Source organism: Bombina bombina, chromosome 1, assembly GCF_027579735.1.
Source record: "Bombina bombina isolate aBomBom1 chromosome 1, aBomBom1.pri, whole genome shotgun sequence".
Classification (NCBI taxonomy): Eukaryota; Metazoa; Chordata; class Amphibia; order Anura; family Bombinatoridae; genus Bombina; species Bombina bombina.
The window spans coordinates 1,120,808,275-1,120,825,753 of record NC_069499.1 but is presented as its reverse complement, the minus strand read 5'-3'; the positions used below and the strand labels follow the sequence as shown (position 1 = coordinate 1,120,825,753).

General features: G+C 38.6%; 1 protein-coding gene across 3 annotated transcripts in view; it reads right to left on the bottom strand.

Moving 5' to 3' along the window:
• GRB7 (growth factor receptor bound protein 7) overlaps nucleotides 1-17,479 on the bottom strand; it is a 260,167-nt gene that overhangs the window by 78,685 nt on the left and 164,003 nt on the right. For all 3 annotated transcript variants that reach the window (XM_053698126.1, XM_053698130.1, XM_053698139.1), the window contains one exon: nucleotides 543-699. In XM_053698126.1, the coding sequence (XP_053554101.1) occupies nucleotides 543-699 (157 nt within the window). The remainder of the gene's footprint in view (nucleotides 1-542; nucleotides 700-17,479) is intronic.

Here is a 17,479-nt window from a genome sequence, read left to right as displayed (position 1 = left end):
AGCTATATTATTTTTAACTTTTTATTAAACCAGAAAACAATCATAATTATTCATCCATGTGAACGGAGCACATGAAAACTTATAAAAAGGCTAAATGATATGCAATTTGAAACAGACTGAAACAAGTGTTTATCACTAGTCAGACAAATAAATAAATAAAGATGCTTATAGGATAGCAGGTAGCACCCATAGCAGTTATCTTGCATCAATGAGGAAAATATGTTCTCTAGGAGTTAATTCAAGCTATGCTAACAAAACAAACTGTTTAAAGTGTGAGGCTACAAAATAATACTGTTTAAACAGCATCAAGAAACACAAGCATCAAACAAAAGTCATACTGCCCTCTAGTGGCAGAAACCAAGTCACACTAACAAAACAAATATAATATTGAGAGGACCTGACATAATATAGAAAAATATATTAAAAAAACATTTAAAATATCATGTGTGTTTATATATTTGATATATTTATTTCTACAGACAGGCATTTAAAACTATGTTCTTTGAATTTGAGTGTCTGCAATGCCCTTAATCACTCCTCACCTAGTCCCAGATGCGGATGCAGCTCTACTATGGACCAGCTCTCATCACTCAGACAGTGCGCCCTCTCCACTAGCATATCACACACATGCCGCGTTGTGGCACCTGCTGTCACCTCCAGGGATCGACACGTACCATCCTCACTGTATACCTTCACCACCTGCCCTCACAGGAAAAAAGCACTCATCAGATAAAAAAGTCAATTGTTTTGTAGCAAAAATAACTGTAACTAACAAGTTAAAATGAGACGCTGTATAAATGCTAAATAACAGTTGTACTGGTCACTACCGTACCCTTGGGTAGAATAAATCACAAAATCCAACTCAGCAAGCAGATAAGTTGTATAGGTGCCTATGCACACAGAGGTCTCTGCTTGACTCCAAGATAACCAAAGTATAGAATGTTCACAGCACCTTTGTATTTTCATAAAAACAATACTTTATTGGAACATATTAAAATATAGTGTTGCAATAACAAAATTTATGCTTACCTGATAAATTTATTTATTTCCGGATATGGTGAGTCCACAGAATCATCAATTACTGTTGGGAATATCACTCCTGGCCAGCAGGAGGAGGCAAAGAGCACCACAGCAAAGCTGTTAAGTATCACTTCCCTTCCCACAATCCCCTGAAATACAAACTGCAGCAGCACTGTATGACAAAATATTTATTTAAGCCAGAAAAATATTACAACGTTTTGGACCACTGTCCTTAATCATGTATAAAATAACACTGACACATACAGGCTTCTTATACCTATAACCCCTCCCACTTAATTACAGACCCACACCTGTCTTCACCTACTTATTTTAATTACCTCACTAGCTCCCTCTATTGTACAACAAACCTCTGATTCATTATAATATACAATTACAACTGAGAATTTTTACATAATATCATTTAGTACATACTTCTTCTTCATTTTTATACATACATAAGATAAACCACATACAACTAAGATATCCTAATGATTTTTTATCGCAAACAGTATATTTAGTAATATCCTTTCTTGATCCAACAAAGAGTTAACCATTTAAAAGATGCTCCAGTCCATCTCTCTATTCATGCCTCTTGGCCACATTGTACCTAGTGTGTAAATCCAGAACAATTCTCTTTGTTTAAGGTTTTTCTCCCTATTACCACCCCTCCTAGGTTTCCCAACCTGATCAATAATTTTAAATCTTATTTGACTTAGGCTATGGCCTGCAGTCAAAAAATGGTGGGCCACAGGTGCATCTCCAGGGCACAGCCATGGGTTCCAATGTCGCCCCCACATATGCGAACATTTTTATGAATGTATTTGAGGAACAGGTAGTATACAGTCACCCTTTATTTATTCAATATGGCGCCACATGGTGGCGCTATATAGATGACGTGTTCGGTATGTGGCTGGGCGACATTGGAACCCTGGAACAGTTTTTTGAGGGTTTGAATAATGCCACCCTTAATATTAAATTTAAACTTGTCCACAGTGAAGAGAGCATACATTTTTTGAATACCAAAGTGTATAAATCTGGTGATACATTGTCAGTGGACCTGTACAGAAAAGAAACTGATTGCAACAATTTGTTGCACTATGATAGTGCACATCCTCCCACTCTCACTCGGTCCTTTCCAAAAAGCCAATTTTTGCGTGTAAGGCGTATTGTATCAGATGAAAGCTTGGCATTGGAGAGGCTCAATGAGATTGGGAATGCGTTCTCTAAGAGAGGTTACCCACCTGAATTAATACAGGAGGGTATAAACCATGCATTGGAGACCCCAAGACAAAAACTGTTAGAACAAAAAACTAAAATGAGAGAACAGCTGGATATGATGGTTTTTGTCAGTAAGTTTTCCCCTCTTAGCAATAAGATACAAGGAATTATAAGGAAACATTGGAGGGTACTAAGAGATTGTAACCCAGATGTGAAAGAATTCCAAGTACTGCCTATGCCTGCCTACAAAAGAGGTAAAAATCTCAAAGACTCTCTGGTAAGGGCTGACATAGGATCAAGCAAGAGGAAAGTACAGAGTTACATTGATAAAAAGAACAATGGTTGTTTCCCCTGTTTAAACTGTAACAATTGTAATAACATGATGCGGGGCTCCACATTTTCCCACCCACATACAGGCAAGAAATTTTGGATTAGAGGGTTTTTACCTGCAATACAGAATATGCCATATATCTAATTAAGTGCCCCTGTGGGTGGGGCTATGTAGAAGAGACCACCCGAAAGGTTGAATCAACACAAGAGTAGCATACAGACAGGAGTTCTGGATGCACCTGTGGCCCACCATTTTTTGACTGCAGGCCATAGCCTAAGTCAAATAAGATTTAAAATTATTGATCAGGTTGGGAAACCTAGGAGGGGTGGTAATAGGGAGAAAAACCTTAAACAAAGAGAATTGTTCTGGATTTACACACTAGGTACAATGTGGCCAAGAGGCATGAATAGAGAGATGGACTGGAGCATCTTTTAAATGGTTAACTCTTTGTTGGATCAAGAAAGGATATTACTAAATATGCTGTTTGCGATAAAAAATCATTAGGATATCTTAGTTGTATGTGGTTTATCCTATGTATGTATAAAAATGAAGAAGAAGTATGTACTAAATGACATTATGTAAAACTTCTCAGTTGTAATTGTATATTATAATGAATAGGAGGTTTGTTGTACAATAGAGGGAGCTAGTGAGGTAATTAAAATAAGTAGGTGAAGACAGGTGTGGGTCTGTAATTAAGTGGGAGGGGTTATAGGTATAAGAAGCCTGTATGTGTCAGTGTTATTTTATACATGATTAAGGACAGTGGTCCAAAACGTTGTAATATTTTTCTGGCTTAAATAAATATTTTGTCATACAGTGCTGCTGCAGTTTGGATTTCATGTTATTATTAAGGGCTTTTGGTATAGACCCTAGCAGCTTGCACGGATAAAGACCTTCACTGAGTGCTGAACAGTAATCTACTGAGATTGGAATTCCCACAATCCCCAGTCATTTGACCGAAGGAAAATGAGAAAGGGAATGTAACACAAGGTGTAGAGCTGCCTGAGGTTAAGGTAAAAAATAACTGTCCTAAAATAAAGGGTGGGCCGTGTGCGTATCCGGAAAGAAATAAATTTATCAGGTAAGCATAAATTTTGTTTTCTTTCCTAAGATACGGAGAGTCCACGGAATCATCAATTACTGTTGGAAACCAATACCCAAGCTAGAGGACACTGATGATTAGGGAGGGACAAGACAGGTGACCTAAACAGAAGGCACCACGGCTTGAAAGCCTTTCTCTTCCAAAAAGAAGCCTCACTCAAGGCAAAAGTATTAAATTTATAAAATTTTGAAAGGAAAGAAGGAAAACAAAGCTGCAGCCTTGCAAACCTGTTCCACAGAAAATTCAATTTCGAAAAACCCTAGGAAAGGAGACAGCCCTTGCCGAAGAGCTATAATTCTCCCAGGAGACTGCTGTCAAGTAGTCTCATAAGCCAACCAAATTATACTTCTCAACCAAAGAGAAAAATAAATAGTAGAAGCTTTCTGACCATTTTGTTTCCCAGAGAAACAAACAACCAGAGCAGAAGTAGGATTAGGAAATAGAGAAGGAACAACAATTCCTGATTTCTATTCAAAACCAATTAGGAAGGAACCTAACTGAGAACAAAGAATCACCCTATCGGCATGAAAGATAAAATAAGGCAAAACACACCACAATGCTGAGAGTTTTGAAACTCTCCAAGCAGAAGAGAGTTTTAGCCTCAATATCTATGGAATTCATTAGCTCAAATGGAGCCTGCTCCAAAACCTTAAGAACAAGGTTAAGGTTAGCAACGAACTGAAACACAGCCTGACCAATGCCTGACAAAAAGATTGCATGTCTGGCACGATCCCAGACGCCTATGCAGCAAAGGATAAAAGGAAAAAATCCTACCCTTCAGGGTACTGATCAACAAGCCCTTTTCGAGACCTTCCCGGAAAAAGAGGAATCCTGACCCCACTACAAAAGTAGTCCTTGGATTCACACCAAAAAAGGTATTTACGCCATATCTCTTGGTAATAATCTATAGGAACAGACTTGTGAGCCTGAATCATGGTCTCAAAGACCAACACAGAAAAACCATGCTTAGACAGAACTAAGCGTATCATCCCCAAGCAGTCAGCTTCAGAGAAAACAACACTTGGATGAAGGAAGAAGCCCTGAATCAGAGTGTCCTCCCGCAGGGCCAACCTCCAAGGTGGGAAAGACAGCATCTCCACTAGGTCTGCACACCAGCTCCTGCAAGGCCAGGCAGGTACAAATACAATCTCGACCGTTCTCTCCTGTTTGAGACGAGCAAAGACTTCTCTATTCAGTGATTCTAGTATGAAGGGAATTGGACTGAATCTAAGAACGACTGAGGCCCAGCCATCAGCGCCTTGAAAATCACTCTCAACTCCAGAAATCTAAAGAGGAGAGCAGACACTTCCGCGTCCGTTGATCCGGTACCTAAACCAGACCTAGACTGCTTCCCAGCCCAGCAGGTAGACAACCATGGACACAATACCCAGGAACGTCTCCAGAAGCATGTGCCCTGAGACAGATACTCTTGAAAAAAACACTACGGGAGAGAGTCTCTATTAACTGATCTAGAGCTATCCTCTGAGACAGTCCCGAAGTTCTCCATATTATAGAAAATAGTAACAGGAATGATGTCCATGGAAACCAACAGACCAATTCCCTTCATACTAGAATCACTGAATAGAGAAGGTAAAATCAAGTGTAGCTATCCAAACTCCCAACCTCCTGGTTGCAAGATAGCTATGTTATCTACCGGGCCACTACAGCTTGCTGTCGGCCAGACAGAAAACTTCAGAAAAAGGAAAAGGAATATACCCTAGATTAGCTGACCTCTGTTAAACATTGTCTCCTAGATAATCTATAAAGGAGCCAGCTTACCACACCTGGAATTTCCAGACGGACTGCAATGGACATCCAGCACCTAGCTGGATTCGAACCCATAATCCTTGAGCTGCAAAGTCAGAGGTAACAATCAGGCAACATCGGCATGCTTTCCATGCAGGTACTCACAGGGCCTGCCTACTTAACTTCCCAGATCAGATGAATCAGGAGCAATCAGGATATTGTGGCAGTAGACCCAAATTAATCACCATTCTATGGGAAAATAGGTTGGACCAGATCTCCTAAAAGGAAGGTAGACACCTGAACCAAATATTGTCCAGAAAACCCCCTCATCCTAAGGACAGGTCTTCTTGAATCAAAGGAGAAAGAATACTACTTTGAAGGTCAGAACTGAGTTACATGCTGTAAATACCAGATCCTGCTCCAAAACTGGAACTAGAACTATCACTCCCAGAGAGGAAGGTCCTAGACCCAAATCAGGGAATGTTACTCATCATACCTGGATTGCAAATACTCTAGCTAGCAGCATTGCAGTGCCAAGATAATAATTCTCAACTTTTTCCCCTAGAGAAAACGCCCCTGAGAGGATATCTTAGGTTGGACTCAAGAGGCAAGACTGCTTTGCAGAAAGAGGAGAATAAAGTCTGCAAGACAAAATCCAAACAAGGTCTAATCCTTAAAAGGAGATGCCAGAAATGTGGATTTGGAGGAAACTCCAAAAATTTAACCTGCAACAGAAGCACTTCAAAGCCTAGACTGTAACTAAGTCCCAGGTAGGCTTCAACTGATGCAGACTTCAGCCACAATGCACGTCGGCTAGTACGGTAAGACTAAAAGAGACAAATCATTGCTCTAAATGAACACTTAAACCTCCAGCTTCTTATCCATGGATCCGTAAAGGAGCAGTCACCATCCATAAGGATTGAAGCTCTTAGCGCCATAGTAGAAAACACACGTGCAATTTAGTGGAGTCAGCGACAGGAAAATTCTGTAAAGGACGGCTAACTTCTGTGAAAATATGGTAGTTAATTCAATCAGCACTGATGACGACTGTCTAATGTCATTCACTGCAGTTTGTTTCCATGTAGCCAATCAAATCAATTAATGTGTGTAATTATCAATTTCATATAATTTTATGCACTTTTTTTAAAAAGGGGCAAACGTTTAGGGATCGATCACAATTCTCTAGAAAAACATATCAAATGATTTATATACAAACATACCAATAGAAAAGTGTTTCTGAAAGATTGTGATCAGCCCCTTAATTATTAATATAAATTAACATTATTTATCGCATTTTACCTGTGTGCAGATTTTATACTAAAAAGTGGTATATGAGCAATATCTGTAAACTTTTATTAAGCCAAAAAATAAATGTCTTATTGACATGCCAAATGAGCTTGGAAAAAGCATTTAATAATTCCGTGTGAACAGCGCAGATAAAACAGACAGGCCAACACAGTATTTCAAGTTCTTGTTGAGTTAAAATATTATGTGAAAAAAAAACATATGAAAAGTGGGTTTATATATTGGATACCTGACTAAGTGGTACACCTTTGAAAGAAAGATACTAGAAAGAACTAACAAAGGCCTGTGAGAGTCTTCATATTATTTCTTAATTATGGGAAAATATCTATTATAATTTTTTTTTTTGTATATAGTGTATATACTGCCCACAAGTCTCTCTCACCTAATATCCTAGAAAGGCTTAGAGTTATGTGTGTGTATATATATATATATATATATATACACATACATATATATATATATATATACACACACACACACACACATGCATGCATACATATACATGCACTTTAATAATAGCGTCTGACATATGACATATTTTATAAAATGTTGCCAGCATTATGAATTAGCTGGGTGTGGGCAGTGTAATATTCTCTAATACTGTATCATTGTCAGCTATCCAAAGAAAAAACTAAACGTATGCTTACCTGATAAATTTCTTTCTTTCTGGATATGGTAAATCCACGGCTTTATCAATTACTGTTGGGAATATCACTTCTGGCCAGCAGGAGGAGGCAAAGAGCACCACAGTCAAACTATTAAGAAGCACTTCCCTTCCCAAAAACCCCAGTCATTCGACCGAAGGAAAATGGAGAAAAAAAAAGTAACACAAGGTGTGGAGGTATCTGATGTTTAGTCAAAAATAACTGTCTTGAAATAAAGTGCGGGTCCATGGACTCACCATACCCGTAAAGAAAGAAATGTATTAGGTAAGCATAAATTTTGTTATCTTTCCTAAGATATGGTGAGTCCACGGCTACATCAATTACTGTTGGGAACCAATACCCAAGCTATGAGGACAGAGATGAACAGGGAGGGACTCGACAAGCAGACCTAAACAGAAGGCACCACCGCTTGAAGAACTTTTCCTCCAAAAGAGACCCCATCCGAGGCAAAAAAAATCAAACTGATAAAATTTGAAAAAGTATAAAAATAAGACCAAGTTGCAGCCTTGCAAAACCGATCTACAGAAGCTTCATCTGAAAAAGCCCAAGAAGAAGAGCCAGCTCTCGTGTAATGAGCTATAACTCTCTCAGGAGACTGCAGCCCCGCAGTCTGAAAAGCAAATGAATTAAACTTCTCAACCAGAGAAAATAGAAGTAGCAGTAGCTTTCTGTTACAGAGAGAACAAAAATAGGCACGTACAACATCCAAATTGTGCACACACGTTCCTCAAGAGATAAAAATGAGGACCCAGAAAGTGGAACAACAAATTCCCAAACAATATTTACACTTAGGATAAAAAAACGCCTTATCCGAAATAAGATAAAGCAAATCACACGGCAAAGCCGAGAGTACCTAAACTCTCCGAGCAGAAGATATAGCAAAAAAAAAGAAAAACTTCCAAGATAAAAGTGTAAAATCTATGGAATGCTATGGTTCAAACTGAGCCTGCTGCAAAACCCTAAAACAAGCAACAGACTTAAACACAGGCCTGATACTAACCAAGGTCTGTCAAAAGATTACACATCTGGCACATCCGCCAGACACTTGTGTAAAAAAGGGTAACGCAGAAGTCTGACCCTTCAGAGAACTGACTGACAACCTCCTCCAGACCTTCCTGGAGAAAGGACAAAACCCCTAGGAATCCTGACCCTACTTCCAAGAGTAGTCCTGGGATTCACACCAATCAGGGAATTTACGCCATACCTTATAGTAAAAGCTCACTCCCATTTAATATGAGCAATGACTCGTGGAAGTAACTGAGGAACAGGGATATCAGACTGAAATCCCAAGGAATCGCCAGGGTATTTAACAGAGCAGCCTGCTGCTCTCTTGACCTTTAACATAACTTGGAAGCTTAGCGTACTGCCATCTCCAACTCCAGACCCTCATTTTGAGGGTTAACATGGAGAACTCCTCCGGGGGAAGCACCCACTCTGATGAAAAATCTGATTGCTCAAAAGTCCTCTCCCGGTATTTACTCCTGAAATGTGAATAGTAGATAAACAACAAATGTGAACGTCCACTCACCGCACAATCCACGCCAATCATGGCAAAGGAACTCTAGGTTCCTCCTAGGTGGTAAATGTAAACCACATAGATGAAATTGTGCAAGTGAAACCGGATATCAGAGCATTGTAGGTTGCTCTCAACTCCAAGATGGTTATGGGGAGAGCATACTCCTCCCAAGACCATAGGCACCAACCCAACAGGCTAGCGACCGTGGTCACTATTACACAGGAAGGTCTCCAGAAGCATATGGCCCAGACAGATGCTCCTGAGAAAACCAAAAGATTCTGAAGAATGCGGGCAACGATCCCGCTACCTCTTGCAAGCTAAGCTAGCGCTCTACCACTAATTCCCCCTAGATCTAGATCTATTCCCCGAGACAGAGCCACAAGATCCCCAGGCCCACTATCTGAACATGCATAACAGCAGACTTTCAGATGGAATCAAGCAAAGGGATGATGTCCAATGAAGCAACCATCAGACCAATTATCCATGCATTGATCCACTAAAGGACCAAATAGTAGAGTGCGAAAAAAGGCAAGAGGAAAGAAACCTCTATTTTCTGAACTCTGTCAAAAATATTTCCAGAGATAGAGAAACTAATATGGTCCCTAAGAAACTACCCCTGTAGCTGGAACAAGGGAACATATTTTCAGATTCACTTTTATCCGTGGAAATGAAAAAAGACAACAAGATCTCTGTATGAGTGTTTGCTTGTTAAAAAGATGGCGCCTGAACCATTATGACGTCCAGGAAGGGCCCCTTCTGAGAGGCGTAGTACGGCCAAAGGAAAGAACCACAAACTGAAAGTGTTTGACAGAAAGGCAAAAATCAGGAACTTGAAAATACACATCCTCCAGGTCTATGGTCACCACTGAACTGACCCTCCTAGACCAAAGGAAGAATGGAACCACTGGCTCCCATTTGAAGAACGGTACCGTGAGACAATTTGATAAGACACTTTAGGTCTACCATAGGATGAAAAATTCCCTCTTTTTTGGGAACCATAAACAGGAATGAATAAAATCCTAGACCCTGTTCCCTTACAGGAACTGGAACTATCACTCACAGGGGAGAAAAGTCCCAAACATACTACAAAAATGCCTCACTGTTATCTGGCCTGCAGATAAAATTGAGAGAAGGAACCTGCCTCTGGGTGAAAGGTATGAATCTGTGTAGAAAACCTGAGATACTATGTCTGCAACCTATCTGGGACATCTCGTATCCATTTTTGAAGACAGAGAAATTCCGCCCCAACCTTGGATTGGGGGCAAACTCCTTCAGGTCTATTCATCTTGCCTTGTGGTAGAAAAGACCCTTATCCACCCGTAATATAAGGAATATTTCTGTCAGATCACACCAGAAGCTTGGAGTCAAAGGAAAAATCCACTCACCATGAGTCTAGCCACAATGCCCCGCAAGCTAGCACAGCAAAGCCAGATATCTTGGCTCCCGGCTATAAATTTGTATTGTGGCATCAGAAATAAAAGAATTGGCTAGCTTAAGAGCCCTAATTCTGTTCTGTATCTCCTCCAAAGGAGTCTCTACCAAATTGGATCAAACAAGACATTGCACCAAGAAGATTCCGCACTTGACAGTGGCAAAACAAACTTCCATGTAAGCCTTCAGCTTAGTCCATTGATCCTGAAAGAACAGCTATCTTCTCTAGGAATCGTAGTTCTCTTAGCCAGAGTAGAAATGCTCTACTACCTAAGGCACCGTGCCCGTAATGGAGACAGCAACAGAAAACATCTTTCCAAGGACAGGAGACAGGGAAAAAGGGAATCCCTGACTTCTCCCATTCCTGTGAAAAATCTCCTAGTCCACAAAGAAGTCCTAGTATATATAAAGTTTACTAGGATCTGTAGGGTTGACAACGACATACGTATCAGAGTCGCTCCAAAGTAGCCAAAACCTCCCTATACAATACATAAAGGTGTTCAAGCTTAAATCTGAAGAGAACTACTTCAGCATCAGAAGAAGGAATTATACTGTCCGAATCTGAGATTTTACCCTCAGAGGCTACCGACGTATCCTCCTCATCAGACTTATGTGGGAAGGCAACCTGTGTAGTAGAAGATGGAGCAGAAACCTTACTATCTGAATCTATAAGTTTCCTCTTGTGTGTTCCCTTTAGCATTGGGAAGGCAGATAATGCTGCAAATGCCGCTGAAGATACCTGTGTAGCAACTTCTGCAAGCAAATAAACTCCTCCAGGAGACTGAGAGGAACCACAGGGCACTGCATGTGACACCATTGAGGCTTGGGACGCATAAGGAGAAAGCTGTATAAATGTTCAAACAGCATCATCCTGAGAGATATAGGGTTCAGTGGCAACAAACTATCTCTACCAGCCGGCAGGAAGACGGTTTACACAGCGTGGGAGGATGCTACTCCTCACAGAGACCTGTAGCAAAAGAAAGGATAGAGTAAACCTACTCTGGCTTTCTGTACCATGGGCAGCAATTATGTCAGGAAAACACAGCAAGGCCCACCTTACAAGTTCCTCATGCTTTAAAGTCATCACTGCCCTACTGAAGAAACTAACATGGAGTACGGCTAGACCCAATCTTGAGAGGAAAGATCAGAATAAACCTATTCTGGCTTTAAAATAATAAAATCTTGATAGAAGTGAAATAAATTCAATCTTCTCATACACTAAAACTTCACCTCCTCCTTGCACCAAAGGCAAAGAGAATGACTAGCGTTTGTAGGAAGAGAAGTGATACTGAACAGTTTGACTGTGGTGCTCTTTGCTTCCTCCTGCTGGCCAGAAGTGATATTCCCAACAGTAACTGATGAAGCCGTGGACTCACCATATCTTAGGAAAGAAAATGTATTGCCTAATTTATGTATTTACTGATAATTTGTGCAATAAAAAATGAAACTTTTTAATAACAGCTCATTTTAGTTTAATATTGACTAAAATTTTAACAGGGTGTTCAATAACATCTGCCTGGTGGTGCACTCGCTAAAAAGGTCCTGGGGAGAAGACTGTGTTGTATAGGATGATCTCATTTCTAGTCATTGTTGTAAAATACTGAGTCATGTGCACACTACAGGTAAATATTACATTGCTTTTATATTACTTGTATTAACAACTGTAAGGTTTCAACTGAGCGCAAAGCTCTCCATTAATCATTAAACACATAGACATACAAAGAAGTGTTTATTATTCTAAATTTAGAGCATGATAAAGATTTGCCGCTCAAAAGAACATTCATTTTTCTCACCACCTGAATAGTGTTCTACTGTGCTTGTTGTACTAACAACCTACAGTATGGTATGCTTTGTGCACATAGGCTTTTTATACATGGGTTTATTATTCAGTAACGTAAACCTTTAAACAAATGAATATTTTCTTTAAAAAAATATAGCATGTTGCATCACTCCAGACTGTGTGACTTATGTTCTAGCTGCAGGGCTGGCTCCAGCTATTTTGCTGGCTGTGTCCAAGGATGAAATGACACCCCAACACTCTGTCTACAACAATCTAAAACCAACTATAGTCAGTAGCACCTGAGATTAAAGTTCAGTAGATTGGATTTCACACAAGAGCATGCAGATACCCAGCTGATGGACACTATATGAGGGTAATTTACATTGAAGGGACAGTACACTGTAAAATTGTTTTTATATTATTGTGTTTTCAATGACTTGTTATACCAGCTGCAGAGTGTAAAATGTATGTGAAATTGCATTTTCAGGTTTATTTGTGTATATGAAGTAGCTGGTTTTGTGCTTTTAAACCACAGCCTATATCTCATTATGTTATCACTTTGTGTACACACACTTGCTTCCTTATAAAACCAAAGCTCAATACTTAGAGAGAACAATGGAAACATTTAAATTGTATTACTTAACTATCCTGCAATCCCACTGGGAGTATCATTTCTTCTGCTGACTGTGTTTACATAGGCTTATCAATAGCCTTAACTCCAATATACAAACTTTCAGTATAGGAGAGGATACCACAGGCTAAATCAGCTATTTCAAATATTGGGAATAATTAAAAGGGGAGAAAAATGTTGGGTGAACTGTCCCTTTAATAAAAACTTTATCAGATCTTGATATGGGCCATCCATATTAAATGCTGCCTGAGTGACCTGAAGTTCCACCTGGTCCAATTATAGAGCCACCACTGCCTAGCTGTAAGTATTCCTATTACCAGTCCATCCTTCTATAAGCTGAAACCATGATGAGCATTTCAGTCTTGTTGACTGGCTTGGCATAGCTTTTTAATAAGCCATTATAAGGATCAGATATATCCCAGTCTTTTGTGCTAATCAGCTGACATCAGACCACAAAACAACTGGCAATCAAGCAAGCAGCACAGTGGAAACAGCGTTCTCGTCAAGTGTATCAGGACAGGTAAGAGGCGCTAATTGTTCGTGATTCAATTGTGTTTGCTGCCGTTACTGTAAGACCTAGAGTGCCCCTACCTCCATTGTTTTTAACAATAAAAGGCTAGATTACAAGCTGAGCGATATTTAACCCGACACTCGTAAAAAGACTAACTTAGGATATAGCGCGTTTGATAACCTATTCTCCCATAGAAGTCAATAGAGAAAAAAAAGTGGGAAAAAACCTAACACCCTACTCCCGAGCAAACACAATTCCATGTTCTCAAGTGCGCTAACCTGGCATGAAAATATGAATATTTCACATTCCAATGTTCTTTACATAGAAGAATATGTTCTATTTATTTATTAATACATATTTCTATATATATGATTTTTTTTGCACAAATATGTATTTATACCTAGATATATAGCTGATCATATATAGGTATAGATATATACATATATAATTTAGGAATATATATTTATAAATACATAGAACATATTCCCTTATGTGAAGAACATTGGAATGTGAAGTGTTTACAGGAAATACACAGTATAACACTTTATTAAATATGAATATTACATAAATGTTTTTATATGCTTACGTCTACTTAAAGGGACACTGTACCCAAAATTTTTCTTTCGTGATTCAGATTAAGCATGAAATTTTAAGCACCTTTTAAATTACTCCTATTATCAAATTTTCTTCATTCTCTTGGTATCTTTATTTGAAATGCAATAATGTAAGTTTAGATGCCGGCCCATTTTTGGAGAGCAACCTGGGTTGTCCTTGCTGATTGGTGGATAAATTCATCCACCAATAAAAAAGTGCTTTCCAGGGTACTGAAACAAAAATAAAAAAAAGCTCAGATGCCTTCTTTTTCAAATAATGATAGCAAGAGAACGAAGAAAAATTGATAATAGGAGTAAATTAGAAATTTGCTTAAAATTGCATGCTCTTTCTGAATTACAAAAGAAAAAATTTGGATTCAGTGTCCCTTTAACTGCAAAGGGCTCCAATGCACTTCTATATGTCTATATATGTGTACATATGTATTTATATGTGTATATATGTCTGTGCATACATATATACACATATAAATACATATATGTACATATACACACACATACATCTTTAGACATGCATATGTATGTATCGCAATGTTAAAGCCCTTTGCCTGTTTTTTTTTTTTCTAACACCCGAGACCTCATATCTTTGAGCCCTTATAACTTTTGTATGCAATTTAAAAAAAAAAATAATTTTCATCAGATAGTGTTATTATGAGGGTAACTGTGCTTTGTAATGTATTTGTTAAGTGTTTTGTTTCGCAAAACAGTTAACCAGAGCTCTGAGGACGCAGTAATCATTATAGCATAAATCGCGATTGAGCTCAAGCAATCGTGTTTACTTTCAACTTGTAATACGAGCGGAAAACACAACACGCACAAACAGCTGCGATAAACCCCTTATCGCTCACGCGTAACTTAAGTTTGTGAATGTGAGTATTGCTATTCAGCTGAAGTTTGTGAATGTGAGTATTGCTATTCAGCTGAAGTTTGTGAATGTGAGTATTGCTATTCAGCTGAAGTTTGTGAATGTGAGTATTGCTATTCAGCTGAAGTTTGTGAATGTGAGTATTGCTATTCAGCTGAAGTTTGTGAATGTGAGTATTGCTATTCAGCTGAAGTTTGTGAATGTGAGTATTGCTATTCAGCTGAAGTTTGTGAATGTGAGTATTGCTATTCAGCTGACGTTTGTGAATGTGAGTATTGCTATTCAGCTGAAGTTTGTGAATGTGAGTATTGCTATTCAGCTGAAGTTTGTGATTGTGAGTATTGCTATTCAGCTGAAGTTTGTGAATGTGAGTATTGCTATTCAGCTGAAGTTTGTGAATGTGAGTATTGCTATTCAGCTGAAGTTTGTGAATGTGAGTATTGCTATTCAGCTGAAGTTTGTGAATGTGAGTATTGCTATTCAGCTGAAGTTTGTGAATGTGAGTATTGCTATTCAGCTGACGTTTGTGAATGTGAGTATTGCTATTCAGCTGAAGTTTGTGATTGTGAGTATTGCTATTCAGCTAAAGTTTGTGAATGTGAGTATTGCTATTCAGCTGAAGTTTGTGAATGTGAGTACTGCTATTCAGCTGAAGTTTGTGAATGTGAGTATTGCTATTCAGCTGAAGTTTGTGATTGTGAGTATTGCTATTCAGCTAAAGTTTGTGAATGTGAGTATTGCTATTCAGCTGAAGTTTGTGAATGTGAGTATTGCTATTCAGCTGAAGTTTGTGATTGTGAGTATTGCTATTCAGCTAAAGTTTGTGAATGTGAGTATTGCTATTCAGCTAAAGTTTGTGAATGTGAGTATTGCTATTCAGCTGAAGTTTGTGAATGTGAGTATTGCTATTCAGCTGAAGGTTGTGAATGTGAGTATTGCTATTCAGCTGAAGTTTGTGAATGTGAGTATTGCTATTCAGCTGAAGGTTGTGAATGTGAGTATTGCTATTCAGCTGAAGTTTGTGAATGTGAGTATTGCTATTCAGCTGAAGTTTGTGAATGTGAGTATTGCTATTCAGCTGAAGTTTGTGAATGTGAGTATTGCTATTCAGCTGAAGTTTGTGAATGTGAGTATTGCTATTCAGCTGAAGGTTGTGAATGTGAGTATTGTTATCCAGTTGACGTTTGTGAATGTGAGTATTGCTATTCAGCTGAAGGTTGTGAATGTGAGTATTGCTATTCAGCTGAAGTTTGTGAATGTGAGTATTGCTATTCAGCTGAAGTTTGTGAATGTGAGTATTGCTATTCAGCTGAAGGTTGTGAATGTGAGTATTGTTATCCAGTTGACGTTTGTGAATGTGAGTATTGCTATTCAGCTGAAGTTTGTGAATGTGAGTATTGCTATTCAGCTGAAGTTTGTGAATGTGAGTATTGCTATTCAGCTGAAGTTTGTGAATGTGAGTATTGTTATCCAGTTGACGTTTGTGAATGTGAGTATTGCTATTCAGCTGAAGGTTGTGAATGTGAGTATTGCTATTCAGCTGAAGTTTGTGAATGTAAGTATTGCTATTCAACTGGTTTGTGAATGTGAGTATTGCTATTCAGCTGGTTTGTGAATGTGAGTATTGCTATTCAGCTGAAGTTTGTGAATGTAAGTATTGTTATCCAGTTGACGTTTGTGAATGTGAGTATTGCTATTCAGCTGAAGGTTGTGAATGTGAGTATTGCTATTCAGCTGAAGTTTGTGAATGTGAGTATTGCTATTCAGCTGAAGTTTGTGAATGTGAGTATTGCTATTCAGCTGAAGTTTGTGAATGTAAGTATTGCTATTCAGCTGAAGTTTGTGAATGTGAGTATTGCTATTCAGCTGAAGTTTGTGAATGTGAGTATTGCTATTCAGCTGAAGTTTGTGAATGTGAGTATTGCTATTCAGCTGAAGTTTGTGAATGTAAGTATTGCTATTCAGCTGAAGTTTGTGAATGTAAGTATTGCTATTCAACTGGTTTGTGAATGTGAGTATTGCTATTCAACTGGTTTGTGAATGTGAGTATTGCTATTCAGCTGGTTTGTGAATGTGAGTATTGCTATTCAGCTGAAGGTTGTGAATGTGAGTATTGCTATTCAACTGGTTTGTGAATGTGAGTATTGCTATTCAGCTGAAGGTTGTGAATGTGAGTATTGCTATTCAGCTGAAGTTTGTGAATGTGAGTATTGCTATTCAGCTGAAGTTTGTGAATGTAAGTATTGCTATTCAACTGGTTTGTGAATGTGAGTATTGCTATTCAGCTGGTTTGTGAATGTGAGTATTGTTATCCAGTTGACGTTTGTGAATGTGAGTATTGCTATTCAGCTGAAGTTTGTGAATGTGAGTATTGCTATTCAGCTGGTTTGTGAATGTGAGTATTGTTATCCAGTTGACGTTTGTGAATGTGAGTATTGCTATTCAGCTGAAGTTTGTGAATGTGAGTATTGCTATTCAGCTGAAGTTTGTGAATGTGAGTATTGCTATTCAGCTGAAGTTTGTGAATGTGATTATTGCTATTCAACTGGTTTGTGAATGTGAGTATTGCTATTCAGCTGAAGTTTGTGAATGTGAGTATTGCTATTCAGCTAAAGTTTGTGAATGTGAGTATTGCTATTCAGCTGAAGGTTGTGAATGTGAGTATTGCTATTCAGCTAAAGTTTGTGAATGTGAGTATTGCTATTCAGCTGAAGTTTGTGAATGTGAGTATTGTTATCCAGTTGACG